This window comes from Neolamprologus brichardi, chromosome 20 (assembly GCF_056152115.1).
Source record: "Neolamprologus brichardi isolate AB-2024 chromosome 20, ASM5615211v1, whole genome shotgun sequence".
Taxonomy (NCBI): domain Eukaryota; kingdom Metazoa; phylum Chordata; class Actinopteri; order Cichliformes; family Cichlidae; genus Neolamprologus; species Neolamprologus brichardi.
Window position 1 is genome coordinate 22,127,560 of NC_142123.1, and position 15,831 is coordinate 22,143,390.

Genomic DNA, 15,831 nt, shown 5'->3' on the forward strand with positions numbered 1-15,831 from the left:
AAAAGAGATAACAACGTAACCAATGTGCCTCGAAGACAGTGTTTTTTTTTTTCCAACACACTACACTGTATCACACTTAACTTGTGCTCATTTAAGTGAAAAGAATCCACAGTTTATTGTTCCTCACCTTATGCTGGCGCAAGAGGAAAGGCAGAAGCATTAGCATGCCTCCATCGTGGACAACCCACCACACGTCAATGTGGCCTTCAGTGAAACGCTCTCCATTGGATGGATAGCTGGAAATATTCTTAGGAACCAACAAGGCTATACTGGCTATAGTTGTCTCTCTAACCACCTCTACAGAGGAACAGGAGAAAAGTAACCCGATGGGGGGCAGAGCAAAGGATTACCTATCTTTTTTACCAAACTTTTTCAATGCCCCTGATTTGGTATTTAATATTTGGTATAATATTTGATGCTGATGTTTATTAACAACTAAGAGAGCTTCTATTTCACTTGATAACTTACCAATGAAGTTCCTAAATTCCTGGTGGCACTCAGGCTGTTTCCAGTTACGGGGCCAGCTGACCATCACCGTGTTGTGCTTCAGACCTCCAAGTCCTCCAACCTGAATCAAGTGGGATGTTCCATCTCTGACGTTGGAGGAGATGACGACCTGAGTGAAGCCCTTTACTTTCTCTGTCTCCATCAACTTACGCAACGACTGCAGGGACACAGATAGAGGGCAGGCACAACTGTTAGAGAAAGTGGCGATTCTTCTGTGCATGCGTCAGAAGTTTAAGTGTGTGTTAAACAGTAACAGACCTGATCTGCCTTATGAGCTTCAGTGTAATTGTCAAGGAAGGTTCCTTGAACACAGGTGCCAACAATAGTCAGACCCTTCCCAGCTTTTAGCTGATTGGTCAGAGATAGAAGACGAGGCTGCTCGATGTTTTGCTCAGCGTCCATGCTCACTAGGACCAGGATCTGAGGCCTAATAACAAACAAAATCAGTCAGTGATAATCACAGGCAAGAGCCAACCAGCTCTGTTAAAGATAGACTGAGCTGACCTCCAGTTCTTTGTGTGCGGTGGCCCCTCCTCCAGCCTCATCAGAGCAAAGCGAGCAGCGCTGAGCGAGATCCCACGTATCCCATCACCCCACTCCTTCTCAGCTCTGTCTCAAAGCACATTAAATTATTAGCTCTGGTCATATCTACAGCATCCCGATTCATATAAAATAGACTACTCTGTGACTTTTATCAAAGAATCCTTTTTCAAATGATCTCTGATCAAATTATTATTTCTTACCCACAGAACTCAATGTATTTGTAGATGCAGGTGGCGATGCCCATAGCCACAATTGCATAATACCAGGAACACATGAACATGAGTGATAAGCACAGGCTCATACCCAGGAAAGACAGAGCCCTGCAGGGGACAGGACGTCATGTTTAGTCGAACCCAGAGTTCTGCCAGCTTCACACAACTGGCTGATTAATGGAAACATTGTAAAGAAGAAATTTTTAAGCTCATCGTGGAAGACAAACACACAAACTTCAGTTTTTATGGAGATTCTCACAGGGGTGTTTTCTTTACATCAACATCCAGAATCTGTCTTTAAGCAGAGCTTAAATCCTCGCACCATATGTGATGAATATCTATGACATCTTTGGGATAGTTAAAGGATTTTATGCATGTTTGAATCACATCTACTGCAAGTATAAACACATTATGTGATACACATCTCTGCCAGTGTTTTCAGTGTTAAAATGATCAACAGGCAATATCAATATGCAAAGAAAAGCAGCAATGTGTCAGCAACAGCACAGAGGAAAAAGACTGCAAACTTAAATATGACTGCAAATGATCCAGTATTTAAAATACATTTTAAAAAAGGATGTGCAAAGTTTTAAATAATAATATATTTTAATATAAAAGTACATGTCAAAGTAAATGTAAATTTCAGATTATAGAACAAATGCAAGAGTTTTTAGAAAGCTTTCATACTCTGACCCACAAACTCACCAGTGGTAGAACTTAAATCTGGGTCTCCAGTTTGGGGTCCTCAGCAACGTCTGCAGGGCGCAGGCGAGATTGACGAACATGTAGCACATCAAGAAAAACCTAAAGAAACAGATGAAGGGAAAGAGAGAAAAAAGAAGAGTAAGAACAAAAACCACAAAAAAGGATTTTAGCTTTAGCTGTTGTGTTTATCGGTGAGCAATACATGGAGAGGATTGGTGCGACTGAATCCAGAGAGGCAATGATGATGCCAATCTCACAGATGCTAGCTGTGAGTAGAAGTGCCCATGTGGGCTCCCCGTTGGCTTTACCGTGCCCAAAGATCTGCAACAACACAAGTGACATACAAATAAATAATGTCATATTTACCAATTAATAATAGCTGTGTCTTCAGTTTTAGTTTGAGTTTAGTTTCTCTTAGTTTAAGTCTTAGTTTTAGTTGTTATAAATTATTGTTGTATGGAGGACATGTTTCGGTTTCAATAAATATGTCTAGTTGTCAGTTTTCACAAGTTCACAAAACAGTGTCAGTTAGTTTTAATTTTTTTTATTTTAGTTAACTAAAATGTTTTTCACATCTAGTTTCAGTTTTTTGTTTAGTTTTAGTCAACTATAACAGCCTAGAGTGTGGACAAGAATATCTTCAAGTCCCCACAACATTTCTGGCTCAGTTGGAATCTCTGAGAGGTCTGTATTTAAGACAGAGATAGATTTGTGTACTCACTCTAAGGAAGGGGATGATGCCATCCCTTGAGATGGCCTGGAGGAGACGGGGAGCTCCTGTCAGACTCTGAAGTCCCGCTCCGCAGGTGGAGAAGAAGGAGCCAAATACAATAACCCACGGGGACGGCCATGCCAGCGTACCTATTACAAGGTTGCCACTGACCCCTTCGCCAAACCTGCAGGAACATGAAGACAGAGCTCCTGCGTTAACGCAGTGAATGCAAATGTTCGACCGGTGCTCAGTCGGGTACAAACAGTGAACAGCTGAGTTCTGCTAACAGATGACTGAGAGCATCGTTTTAGACTCAGCTGTGATTATGTGTTTCTGATTTTTACTGAAAATAACTCAGATAAACAAACCTGCAAGCAGTCTAAAGCTGTGCTAAATGTTGAATTTTGTAAAGTGTAATGTACTCACTTATTGCTGCACATAGTGAAATGCATTATTATTAATAAACTGAAGCTACAAATTTGTTAAAATTGCTAACAACCTGTGCAGGTCTGTAATTCCCTACATTCTTCCTTTCTGACTTTTTATTGGGCCTGTCAAACATTTTGCTGTCACACATGTGCCCAGTTTACAATAATATTAAGGCACAAACCTCAAACTACAAACATTTTCTGAGTATAACGGTCCAAAATTAAATTTAATAGAAGTAAAATTACTTGTCTCTTAGGACGACTCCTTCTATACAAGCACCAAACAGCACCACACAGGACATGTCTGAGTAAAAAAAGCTGATAAGGACCACACGACTGAAAAGGTAGAAAAGGTAACAATAACTTGTGAAAAGTTATATTAATGTTTATTTTTAACCGGCCTTAGTTCACTGAAGGATACACACAGTTGACGTGGTGCTAATGGCTGCGATGGTGCCGATAGGGATTGACTTCTGAGCGTCACGCAGATCTCCGGAGCGGTTGGAGCCAGCCATGATACCTTTGAGCAGAAGGTTAAATAATCGGGAGAGTTGTGACTTGATAATATTATAATAATCAGACTCATGTTTTCAGAGGATATAAATAATATATGTACATAAAACAGAGCGTGAGAAACTTCCACCTTTATGGAATACTAAGCACTTTACTGACTTCAGTCATGTTAAAGGTGCAGTTTTCTTTGGCCACTGGAGGGCAGCAAAAACAAACTGTGAACTCGAGACTGACAGGTCACTAAACAACAACAAACTGGCACAGAGAACTTGTAAGCAAATATTTTCCCATTTATACATCCGGCGAGCATAAAAAACCCCATTAACATTTATTTGCAACCACCATCTCTCTGCACCTGAAAACAAAGTAAACGGTCTAAGTAGAAACTGCTGTCTGCTAAGCAGGAAAGCAATTAAAGTGGTTAGACAAAGCCAAAAGAGAGAACTGCAGGGTCTGGTGCATATTACATGCAGTTATTTGACCCAAGATAGAAGAGTTTTCTAGACACCTTTGATAAAAAAACCCCAAAACACTCACACACAAACAAACAAAACAACAAACAAAAAAACAAAGCATAATGGACCTCTTTAGCGTGCCTTCCTGGGACTAACCTGTGACAGATGGGAAATAAATTCCCACCAGCAGAGTGAAGAAGCTGGTGATATCTGCTAGAACGTAGCGGTTTGAGTTTGTTGTGGGACTGTCTGGATCCACGTCAGATACAAGTCCACGCTTTTCCAGAATCATCCCTTTCTCCAGATAGTTACCAAACAGGTTCTCTGAGAGAAGGAGAGACCAAGTTTAGGAATTTAATCTTTAATACATACTGAACTGTGGTTGGCCAAGAACCCAACAGAAGGTGGTTTACACTGAAAAATGTACCTGCCAGGATGCCACTAGTGACCCCTGGAATACCTTGTATCTCTGTAACATTGTTATTGTTGAAGTATTCGTCACAAGTGGCATTGAGGTACTCCGAATCACAAAAGCTCCTCCACAGTTTGGTGGTGACAGTCTCGTTGTCTATCTCAATGACCTTTGCACACACATCATATCCTTTAGAAAGAAGAGTTCGATTTCCCAGCAGACAGACGCTGCAAAGACAGCCAGCACAGGGCATACCTGTCACGTAGGAAAATTTGACATCGTTATGGATTTGTACCAGTGAATAAAGAGTCACTTACGGAAACACAGGGGGGTCAATGGCAGTCTTGATGACTCCAGCATAGACAGACAGAATAGAAAGTATGACACAGGCCAGGAAGACCAGTGCCAACTTATTGACATATTTGACCCCCACAAACACCACCAGTGCCATCAAGCTCAGCACAATAGTGCCGTACACTCGCATGTTGTTGAGCAATGCTGCTTCTGCCTCGGGGCCCTCCAGGCCCTCAATCTTAAAGATGGCTGCCTGGGGAACAATATAAATCTGAAAGAGACAAATTAGTGGAGGAAGACAGAGTTAGAGTGGATGAGAAGAATAAGATAAAGTTTGCAGAAGTATTGTAGAGAATCTACATATAAATATGTTTATGCAACGTATTTTTTGTTAATAAAAAACAATGTCATGTGATATATAAAAACACATTTTATTATTTATCCTTTTAGTTCTAAAAAAGCAAAACAAATCATTATAATGTTATAAATACTTAATTAGGTACACCTGGTGACTGTGTATTAACACGGATATGTTATCAGCTAATCACATGACAGTGACTCAGTGCATTGAGACATGTAGGTATGGCCAAGATGGGCTGCTGAAGTTCAAACTAAGCATCAGAATGGGGATATGTGGTGATTTAAGTACTTTTGAACTGCTTCACAACAGGTGTCTCCTCTCCTCCTGTCGGCTAAGAACAGGAAACTGAAAATTTGGACAATACTGGAAAAACACTGCTTGGTCTGATGAGTCTTGATTTATTCTGCAACATTGAGATCTTAGGGTCAGAATTTGGCAACATGAAAGCAACATGCAAACATCAATCCAACCTGCCCTGTATTAAAGTTCAGGCTGCTGCTGCTTTACTAGTAAATGAATGGACCGTGTCACATATTAAATGATGACAGTGTTTCCATTTTCTGATTGCTATGTCCAGCAGGATCTCAGAAGACTTAAATCTCAAACTGTTTGGACTCTTTGCGATGTGGTGGAACGGATTTGGATCCTGGATGTGCAGCTAAGAAATCAGCAGCAACTGTGCGATGCTGTGATATCAATATGGACCAAAATCTCAAAGAAATGTTCACAGCATCTTGTTAAATCTTTGCCATGAGGCTAGTCGGTGTTTATAGGTTTATGGGTTTTTTTCCTGAGAAATCACATCATCTGTCAGTTTGGCAAAAAGTCAGTCAGCTGCTATGCAGAAACAAGAAAATGTCACCAAATCTCCTCAATTGCATTATTTTTTCAATAATGCAATTTACCTCGCCAAAGCACATTTGTATCATTTTCATAATAATGGAAATAAAGAAAATAAAACACACTAAAGCAATGAGAATAAAATAAATTAACACATTAAAAAAAAGTTCACTGGGTTAAAAATTACTGTACTGTGTGAATGTGAGTTATTTAGTTTAAAGTGGGAGAGTTACCTTGCTTCTCCGTCCCCCCCCGTCCCCTTCTTGCCTTTCATTATCATTTATTGGAACACGTTGTGTGCTAATGATTCCTGTTTTACAGCCAATGTTTGAAGACAATTTAGCCGGAAGATCACAGGTGTGAACAACCAAATTAACAACATGTGGGGTACAGATAGACTTCAGTGGGTTGAGCGGGTGGCTCATATGCTGAAAGGCTTCTGCAGGGGCCCAGATTTGATTTCCCACTGAACAATTTCCTGGATGTCATTTCCTCTGTTCTCTTTCCTGCTTTACCTGTCTGCTCTCATGTCCTGTCATAAAAATAATAAAGGCCAAAATACATCTATAAAAAATAATAATAATGGATCTCTTTCACTTAACTAACACATTAACTACAAGACCGAACCAGAAAAAGGACCCCAAAACTAACATTACTGGAATTCAGCCTTTATTATCTCCAGCTGCGCTTTTCCTGTTATTATATTGCAGGCATATAAGAAAAACATGAAAAGCAATATAAACCTGTCATTTAAAAATTCAATCGACTTACCAGCAGAATTTCAATACAGCCGAGAATGTACATAGCACCCGCAAAAGTGGTGCCCAAGTAGAAGCAGATCCCGACAGCACCGCCAAACTCGGGCCCCAGAGAGCGAGAGATCATGTAATACGAGCCTCCAGCTGTGAGTCGCAAACACACACAGGGCTCAGCGCACCGCTCTGTTGCACACAAACACACTAATGCATGCCCTCCGATATCCACTCACCTGGTACGACTCCATTTGTCGCAATGGCACTCATGGAGATGGCTGTGAGCATGGTCTGAAAACAGCAGCAGACAACAGGGGGGGATTACAGGACTCGGAAAGGCAGCAGGTGGGCAAGTCAAATTAAGGAAGGCTGACAGGGAGGCGCTGATGAAATGAGGGGATGGTAGAGAAAACATTCAGCAGCACAAAAGTCTGACTCATGTGGTCATGTCGAACCATTCCTCACAGGAATGACTGGTTAGGCACATGCTATCACTTCAGCTACAGTCTGTTACAGCAGAGCACGGTAGTTAGATACACTTTTACGGTACTTGTCTGTCGTTTATCCCCTTTAATATTTGAGTTTAACAGCATACTACTACAGCAACTAGTAGTCCGAGGTTATACTTATAAAGCCCAGACATGATCTATTAGTGACGTCAGTGTGGGTGAAATCAAATGAAATCCAGACATCTCCTTTTAACGCCCCTGAAACTTCCAACAAAGTGCTGGCAAAAATAGGACAAGCCATCTATTTAGGTTTGTTAAACCTTATTTTTTAGACACAAACAAATTCTAGTAAGATTCCAACGGTCAGTGTCTTCCCTTACTTAAAAGACTTGTTTCCCTTTTTCTTTCTCTAATTTTTTGAAAAACATTTCATGTAATACATTTTAAGCCCCCCTTTGTTGATTAAGCCCACATACAGGGAGAAATATGGTGCTGAAAGCCTGTTAGTGGGTTTACTGGCAGAATGCCGTTTATCAGGATTTACTATGTCACCTTCAGCAGCTGCACAATGGAAATCACATTCACACAGCCTGTTGTACACTGATCAGAAACAATATTAAAGCCACCTGCCTAATATTTTGCTAGCTCCCCCCTGGACATAGACATGGCATCTGCTTGGTCTGCACAAGTAGCAGAATCTCCGCCTGAAAGACCAGAATCTGCAGTTCCAGTATTGGCCACTTGAGGCTGGGTGCAAGTCAGTTCTCACAGACTTACATATTAAAAAATGTTTAAAACTTTGTTTTAAACATTTAAACATTGTTTTGGGCCTCCAAGCATTGTTTCCCTCTTTATAATGACTGAATTTTTTTTATATATATCTGACTAGTGTGATTTTTCAGCTGTAGCCATCAACTTTTGTGGTGTTAGTGCCTTCTGGAGCTTTTTGAGTGGAACTATTTTACGGCTAATATTGCTTTCTCTGTGGTACAGACACTGCACTAAAGTGAGTTGAATGCTGCTATTTGTAGTTTGTTACTGTTACTAATTAGCTTAGCTCCGATCAAACAGTATGATAACAACCGGCGGTGGCTGCATTCATCTTTTCTATACAATCTATAGGTCTGCCACAATGTTTAGGTAGGTTGCATGTGACAAATATCCACATGAATAGTTCCCAACAGTTGGATGCACAGTAAGGAGGTATTCTGTATTTTCCTGTCATTGATGTTAGAGTTGTGATATCTTGGATCAGTTATAAATGCTTGCAAAACCACTCTTTTTCCAGATTTATATGCTGAGTGCCTTTAGTTGACTGATTAATCTTGAACGCTGAACAGCCAGCAGCCTGCAGTTCTACTCACTGTAGAACAACACATGAAGACGATTATAAACGAGCCAAAGACGCCTCCAATCCCAACCATCCATGTCATCCGCAGGAAGAGGATTACCCCAAAAATATTCTGGATACACGGCAAGTACACTCCCATTAGAGTGCCCAGCTGTGGTGCCTGGAAAATACAAAAATAACAAATTAAAAACTTTATGATACAAAGTGCACTAACTCCTTTTTTCTGGCTAATAAGTCAGTTATTACTTTGTTGTTCAGTCATTCTGTTATTGCATTTATTGTAGGAAAAACAGCTTTTGAAAAAAGTAACACTCCATAATTCATCCCACACCTGTAATTATATCTACCTACAAATATTTGAACTTACACTACAATAGAGGGCAACAAGTCAGGTTTAAACAGGAAACAAATAATTATAATGTAGGTAAATTTAAGTATTGCATAAGTGATTTTAAGAAAAAGAAACAATGTTTCCCTGACTTATATTGTAAGTACAGTGTACGTTTTGGCCCATATGATCAGGTTGCTTCCCTTAGGAAGAGAAGACACTCCTTTCCTGTATACTTCTTTTGAAAGTTAGGTTTAAACAGTGATTGTGAAATAAATAAATATGAACGTAGACTTTGCTACATCATTGTAATGTCACATAGACCTGCAAAGTTTGATGGCATTTGTTTTTCCTTGTAAGGAGAACAGTCCTTATCAAATTTATGCAAGTACAATAAAAGGACAATCGACTAACAACTGCAGCATAATGAATATTAGATAAAGATGTAAAAAGGCAAGGTTAATCGACTCCGTAATATATGGTTCTAAAAAGTGCAGCATTTTAAAAATGTAAGATGAGGAAATATTGTTTGTGTCTTTGCAAAATTGCTATGAAATTACACTTATGCAGTCCCTAAATTTACTTACATCATAATTGTTTCTTTGTTTCTTGAAAAAAATTGATTGTTACACCTTTTTCTAGTGTGCCTACCTTTAAACATTTGTAGGTAAACATAAATTTACTACATTATAATTTAATGTAGTAAATTTCATCTCTGGTGTTAAAAACTTTCCTTGATGCTTTCTTTTCCAATCTTCCATAAAATGATGATAAAGGTTTGGATGCAATTTAAAGCTTATTTCCTGTGTTCAAACTGCAACAAAACAATACCGTTCTTTTATGAGGTGTTGAGTGACGCAACACTTTAAGATTATAAGATTTGGAATAAATTTAAGAAAAATATTGACTCTATTGTGAACTTTTACTGATAATTTAAATTAATAAATTATAGTCACTTGTATTTAAACATTACTATTGTAATAAAAATGGTTAAGCTATGAGAACTCCCAATTTCATTTACCATGTGATTTCACCAGCCTGTATTTAATTCTCTACACGTTTTTATTTTTACATTTTTGAATTTAAATTTGGACAACCTGAAACAACAGGTGTGGTCATAATAAAAAATATCCTTTATTATGTCCTATATTATAGGATTTGGATTTTTAAATATAAAATTATTAGATACATTTGATTTGACATATATTCATTATTTTCAAATTACATGTACACTGAAAAAAAGGCACTGGCCATCTCTTGGATTTATGTAAGCATCTTGCATGTATTTAACACAATTGCCTCATGTTTTAAAGATAAATGTAACCATATAGTGTAAAAACTACATGATATGCAGAAAGGGTGTATTAAATTGTTCATATCATGTTCAGGTGAAGTAAGTCAATAAGATAGCAACATTAAATCTCGTGAAACCACGTGTGATTTCATCTCGCGGGCTTTGGATCGTGGTTCAAAAAAGGTATCCATCTCAGTCAAGTCGAGCAGCCAACTCTACGTTTTTGGTATGTCTTGATTTTTTGAATTAATATTTACCATATTTCAGCCAAATGTAGTTAAACGTCTAGAGTGTCGCCATGTAACATGCTAAAAAAGACCCGTTAGCTTATTTGCTGTTTTATCTGTTGTCAAAGAATTGGCGCTTTTTCATTTGAATTTGTCTTTGGCACAAGAGCCGTAATATCACATTAAACCTAATTATGAGGCACTCATAACATAATTTGGTTTTCTGTGTGAATAGATTTGCCAACTGACTCTTCAGTTACATTGTGTATTTACTGCACCGTGGTGTTAGTGAGATTTTGGACATTGAACAGCTTTAGCTAATATCATTAGCGGCATTATGCTAGCTTACATCCCTACCCCTCCTGCCCTCACCTGCTGTCCTTTTGTCTTTGTTTTTTTTTGCTGCACATTGACCTCTATTCTGCATTTCACCAGGAGTCAGCTGATGGATTGTGGGTTCAAGGTGTTATGGTAAGAAAGTATATTCTATTTTCGCTTAAGGTTTCTGTAACTTAATTATAATAGGTTTTGTATAATTATTAGGTGCATGCATACACAAATAGACCACCCTATTAATACAACTGAGAAATCCAAAATCTGCCATAGGTTTAACTTATACCTGTATGTATTGTCAGAAAGGTGATTACTGGACTCACATTAATGCACACTTGAACTAAAATGAGGTTGTAACTTGTGGGTTGTTGGGTTGCAAATCAGAAACAAACATTTTTGGATTTTTTTAATCCCATAAGATCTGGAAACACAGTTTTTATTCAACAAAACATTACTGATTAACCATGCACAGTGCCTGCTGTTATTTCAAAAATAATTTTATGTCATTTCAGATAAAATGCAGCATTCCAGTGCATCCCAAACATGCCTTTACAGTCAAGGTTTCTGACGGAGCTGAGTTTCTCTCTGACAGTCTGCTGAAAGTGTTTGCAAAGTGATCGGGGGAACAGGGCACAAAGCTAAAGGATGTAGCTGCCATGATGACAGTAAGAACTTTAAAATTCTTTAACTACAAAGTGTATATGTATTGCATTAGGTCAGTAAAAGAATTTTATGCTGCATCCATTGAAACAGTCAACTATTACCTGTGAGTACTGATTCCACTGAAAGGATGCCATAATTTTCATCATGCATTTACTGGCCCATTGAGAAAATTTTTTCTTTTTAAAAAAATATATGTTCTGGAAACTATATATCCATAAAGTTGATGTCAAACAGGAATTTTTGATATTGCTTTGTAGATGCTGGTGTTGCATGTTGACTGGTTTAAAAAGTCAAGAGTTTTTGTCTGGGATCATTTTCTTCTGTGCTACTGAAAAGTTCACAAATCTCTGTTTTCTTTGTTATAATACTTTAGGATGACATTAATGCTCAAAGGGAGTCCCTCATCAAAGTGCTCCGCATCTGTGTGAAAGACAATTGCAACATCTTGGTGCAGGAGTTCATGGTGAGTGTTTTATGAGTAGATTGTGGCTTTGCAACATTTAAAAATGCATTTAGTTATCCATTTGATCCTCATTGGACTGGTTAGGACCAGTAGTCCTCTTTAATAATTTGAAGTTCACATGAGGCCTGGTAGTGAACTCGGCCGCCGGCCCTTGAGGCCCCACCCCTGTATTAGGGGTCACATCAGTGTGAAAAAACTTTAAATTTGTCATTCTAGTGAACAAAGGAAAATCCCACCAATATTTACATTAGCTTTTGTTTGAAAAAAAAAAAAAAGACCAACTGACCAACAGCTAACCAAACTGTGGGGCTGAAAGTCTAAATTCTAACATCTTCTGAGTGACATAACCTGGATTTCTGATGGGCCGGTGTCTTTCTAACAAAAACTAATGTAAAGCATTTGAAATTATCTCTCTCTTAGAAACTCTGTTAGACCATGAATGGCAGCATGGCAGGCCACTCTTTGGCTATAGCTGTTTACTATGTTGCTTTCATTGGTTTAAATTACTCTGACATTAGAACTGGTAGATTCAAAAGAGATGAGTTTAAAAAGGAATCTTAAAAAAATGTTTTGTGTTTAACCAGGACTTGACTGAGGCCACTGCACAGATTGAGAAAACCACAATGAACATCTGTCTCCAGAGGATGCGCCAGGCAATGACTTTTCTGATGTTGGCATCATCATCGAGGGTATAGTAGTTCTTCAAAATCTGGATAACGTGACCTTTGCAGTAGCCATGCTGTTTGGACCTTTTTTATTCCTTCAATATGAGTTACCCATCACAGCTCTGCTACACTTTTGAGGTGATTCAAAGGGTGGTAATGGAGTTGGATGCAACTCAGCTCTCAAGAAAAGCTCACAACTAAGACAAAACTGCTCCTGCAAGGAAAGCTCACTGTTATGCATGCAAGGTGATCAGCTCTAGGTGAGAGGACATTTAAATCTCACACTTGTTCTGCTGCATTTTTGAAGCTCAATTCCAGGAACAGATCGCAGGGTTCATTTCTGCAACTGCCATGAGGATGAGCCGTTTTTTTTGTTGTTGTTTGTTTTTCCTTTTGCTCTGTACAAGTTCTCTGTTTGTCTGTTTGGCAGCATTTTTAAATTTCTCTTTGTATTTTTTCTTTCTTTTACTAGTGAAGAGATGTAGCGTGAACAGTTATACAGTGTAAATATCCCATATGGGTCGTGTGAAATGGTATTTTCAGTTGAAGTAAAGAACGTTGAATATTTCTAAGTGTGCTGTTTTGAACCAGGATGTCACAATATGATCAGTGCTGTAATTTTTGACAGTCACTGTATCAATGTTATTTTTCAGTCTCTTGAATAAAGTTTTTGACCTGCAAGTGCTAATTTCTTTAGTTATTAGGGTAAAATGGGTAATGTTAATAGGAAGGTGTTTGCCAATTCAGTAACCTAATTTAATGTTAATGGAAACTAACATTACCTCAAATTGTTTAGTTATAATTGTTGTTTAACTGAATCTTGACATCAGAGGCCTTAAATAGAATGTTTTGTATTGTCCTGTAACATTTTTAAAAGAAACAGTCTAATTTCTTTGCTGTGATTGATTCCAGAGAACACGGAAGAACTGACATTATTTAACTGTTGATTTATATAGATTCAGTGGAGTAATGTCAGTTTAATTCTTTACCTACTGTCAATGCAGTGAAATTAGACATATTGTTTTTAAAGGTTACTGGTGGATGCCAGCAACCATCTTGGAAGAGAACAATACAATCTGTTATAAGGCCTCCATTTGAAAATTGTGTATTTGATACTAGAATATAATAGCAAAATGTAATTTGAAGATAACATGTAGTATTTAAGTGACCAAGTAGTATTGGGTAAAAGTTATTGAATGGTGTTGGGATAAAATGAAAAAATTGTGAAGGATTAAAATATTCCAAGAGCTCAAATTACTTCATCAAAACATGTTTAAGTCACATTTTATCAACACAAATTGCACAGGTTTATTGAACATGAATAAATTGTGTTAATTTAACTCAATTGTTTAAGTTGCTGCCAAAGCAAAACATCTGTGTGCAACAAATGTCCACCATTGAATTAAGTAAATCCAACAACATATTTTTTTCAGTGTAGGGAGTTTGACATTATAGGTATAAATAGTAAAGAATTCCCTGTTTTATGATATTTTCTAATCATATTATATGATGGTGTTTTGACATTTTTACACCTGTTTTTGTTGCTGCAGAGTGAGGTTAAATGGGTCAGATATATAACATACTGTACCTTGACAGGTTTTTTAGATGGACGTGACCCCTCCTCATTATTCTCAGCCTCTTCGTGCTCTTTGCTGCCCGTTGGCAGGTTGGAGTAGTTGGCCAGAGTGCTGAGCAGAGAGGAAACCATGGGACTGGTATCCATCTCTTCCTGCAGTGCAGTACAAATATAGGCAAAGTTCAACTTAAAAGCATATAAAGTCACATTTCTGACCTTAATAATAACAATTAAGGACAGCAACCTATATTACAGGGCAGTGAAGAATGCGCCCACCTCAAACAGAGCCATGTTATTGCCATCATACTGCTGGCTCTTATCCATGTTAGTGGCTGCACTGCTGTTGATGAAAGGACTGCTCTCTTTAGGGTTCCCATCTCCTGAAACACAGAAAAGCCATCCGGCACAGTCAAAGTCAAATCTTAAGTCATGTTAATAGCACCACTGTGGGTTTTGACGAGGTGACGTTTTGAACGGAGGCCTCAGGTTAAAGCGTCAGATCCTCATTTATAAAAAAGCTTAGTTACTCGCATTCCCTGATGGTGTGCTTTGCTTAATTCATAAAAGATGCACCTGTGACCAATAAATGTCAGATTAGTTTAAGCTGACACCACCTGCTTTGTGTTTTCTCCTTATTACCACCCGCATTGATGCTAATTAGCTAAGAGAGAAGGGCACAGGAAAGATAAAGAGAAAGGCTGACAACTTCGAGAGAGGTGGGAGGGATTTTTTTAAACAGGACCAAAGAGGCTTGAGACAGCGAAGAGAAAAAGAAAGCTAAAAGACTGAAAAGAAATGTGCAATCACAGCAAAATATCCAAAACTCAGCCAAATCTCCAAAAAATACAGATGCGATGCCAAGATTCACAGCAGCAGATTAAATCACAGTTTGGCAAGGACTTATTTATTAATTTGTTTTCGGTTTCAATGTTTTAATGTGCAGCCAATGTTCAAACCACTAGGCAGAGTTGTACATGCAAGCCACATCAAAAAAAGTTTTGGTCTTAAATGTTTTATTTGGATTTCCCACACTGCCATTGAGTTGTCACTTTCAGGGCTGTAAAACAAACATTGTGAGGCTCAGAAATATATGCAATTAAAAGACTCATTATTTAGGTTTTATATCTGGATTTATTTAGTTTGAATCTGAATCACATTACTATAATTTTTGTTTTTACTTCGGTGCAGAATGTGAGCTTTATGTGGACCAACCTAAGCGTTGTAGAACATGCATTTTATATTTAATAATAATACTAATAATAATGATGTGATTCTTATTTAGAGTGGATCTCAGGAAAACTGAGTTTTACCAATGAAGTAGACTTTAGCCAGGAATAGTAATGGATCAAAAAAGCAAAAGCAAACAAAGTCCATCTCTGAAATCTCACTTTGTATTATAAACAGACATGGTTACTTTTTTAATAATTTAAAATAGTTCCTTCAATCCTTTCTTTAATTCAGAACACATTGAATCTGGGAAGTACTTTAATTGAATCATCAAATTATAATAATGATCATGCAAAGTTCCCTTCAGGCTTGGGTGCATATGTACCCCAAACAGCAATATAATTTATAAATAGCAGGAAAATGACTTACAACATGTATAGGTTTTTCTTAATGTTATAAAAATAATTTTAAAACTCAATTTTAAATTCCCAAGCTTGAAAATTTGCAAGCAAACTGTACCAACATACCACTTCCTGAAAAGAAATTACTAAATTCTTTAAATGCGAATAAAAGAAGAAGAG

At 37.8% G+C, this 15,831-nt stretch overlaps 1 protein-coding gene and 1 long non-coding RNA gene across 3 annotated transcripts in view; one reads left to right on the forward strand and one right to left on the reverse strand.

Annotated features, from left to right (window-relative positions):
- The window catches only part of slc12a5b (solute carrier family 12 member 5b), a 42,548-nt gene that overhangs the window by 7,751 nt on the left and 18,966 nt on the right, over positions 1-15,831 (reverse strand). Inside the window, exons 2-19 of the mRNA XM_087833308.1 lie at positions 14,360-14,463; positions 14,096-14,236; positions 8,548-8,694; positions 6,971-7,025; positions 6,754-6,884; positions 4,805-5,052; positions 4,503-4,714; positions 4,232-4,399; positions 3,529-3,627; positions 3,354-3,411; positions 2,689-2,863; positions 2,170-2,288; positions 1,968-2,066; positions 1,251-1,370; positions 1,012-1,116; positions 766-934; positions 469-664; positions 128-297 (exon numbers count right to left, since the gene is read on the reverse strand). Coding sequence (XP_087689434.1) covers positions 128-297; positions 469-664; positions 766-934; positions 1,012-1,116; positions 1,251-1,370; positions 1,968-2,066; positions 2,170-2,288; positions 2,689-2,863; positions 3,354-3,411; positions 3,529-3,627; positions 4,232-4,399; positions 4,503-4,714; positions 4,805-5,052; positions 6,754-6,884; positions 6,971-7,025; positions 8,548-8,694; positions 14,096-14,236; positions 14,360-14,463 — 2,516 coding nt within the window. The remainder of the gene's footprint in view (positions 1-127; positions 298-468; positions 665-765; positions 935-1,011; positions 1,117-1,250; positions 1,371-1,967; positions 2,067-2,169; positions 2,289-2,688; positions 2,864-3,353; positions 3,412-3,528; positions 3,628-4,231; positions 4,400-4,502; positions 4,715-4,804; positions 5,053-6,753; positions 6,885-6,970; positions 7,026-8,547; positions 8,695-14,095; positions 14,237-14,359; positions 14,464-15,831) is intronic.
- Positions 10,346-13,188, forward strand: LOC148096988 (uncharacterized). Of its 2 annotated transcripts, XR_015717006.1 has the most exons (5): positions 10,346-10,382; positions 10,819-10,854; positions 11,229-11,381; positions 11,753-11,842; positions 12,427-13,188. It is a non-coding gene; the product is annotated as an uncharacterized LOC148096988 (long non-coding RNA). The 2 variants fall into 2 exon arrangements; XR_015717005.1 differs by having other exon boundaries at positions 10,354-10,854.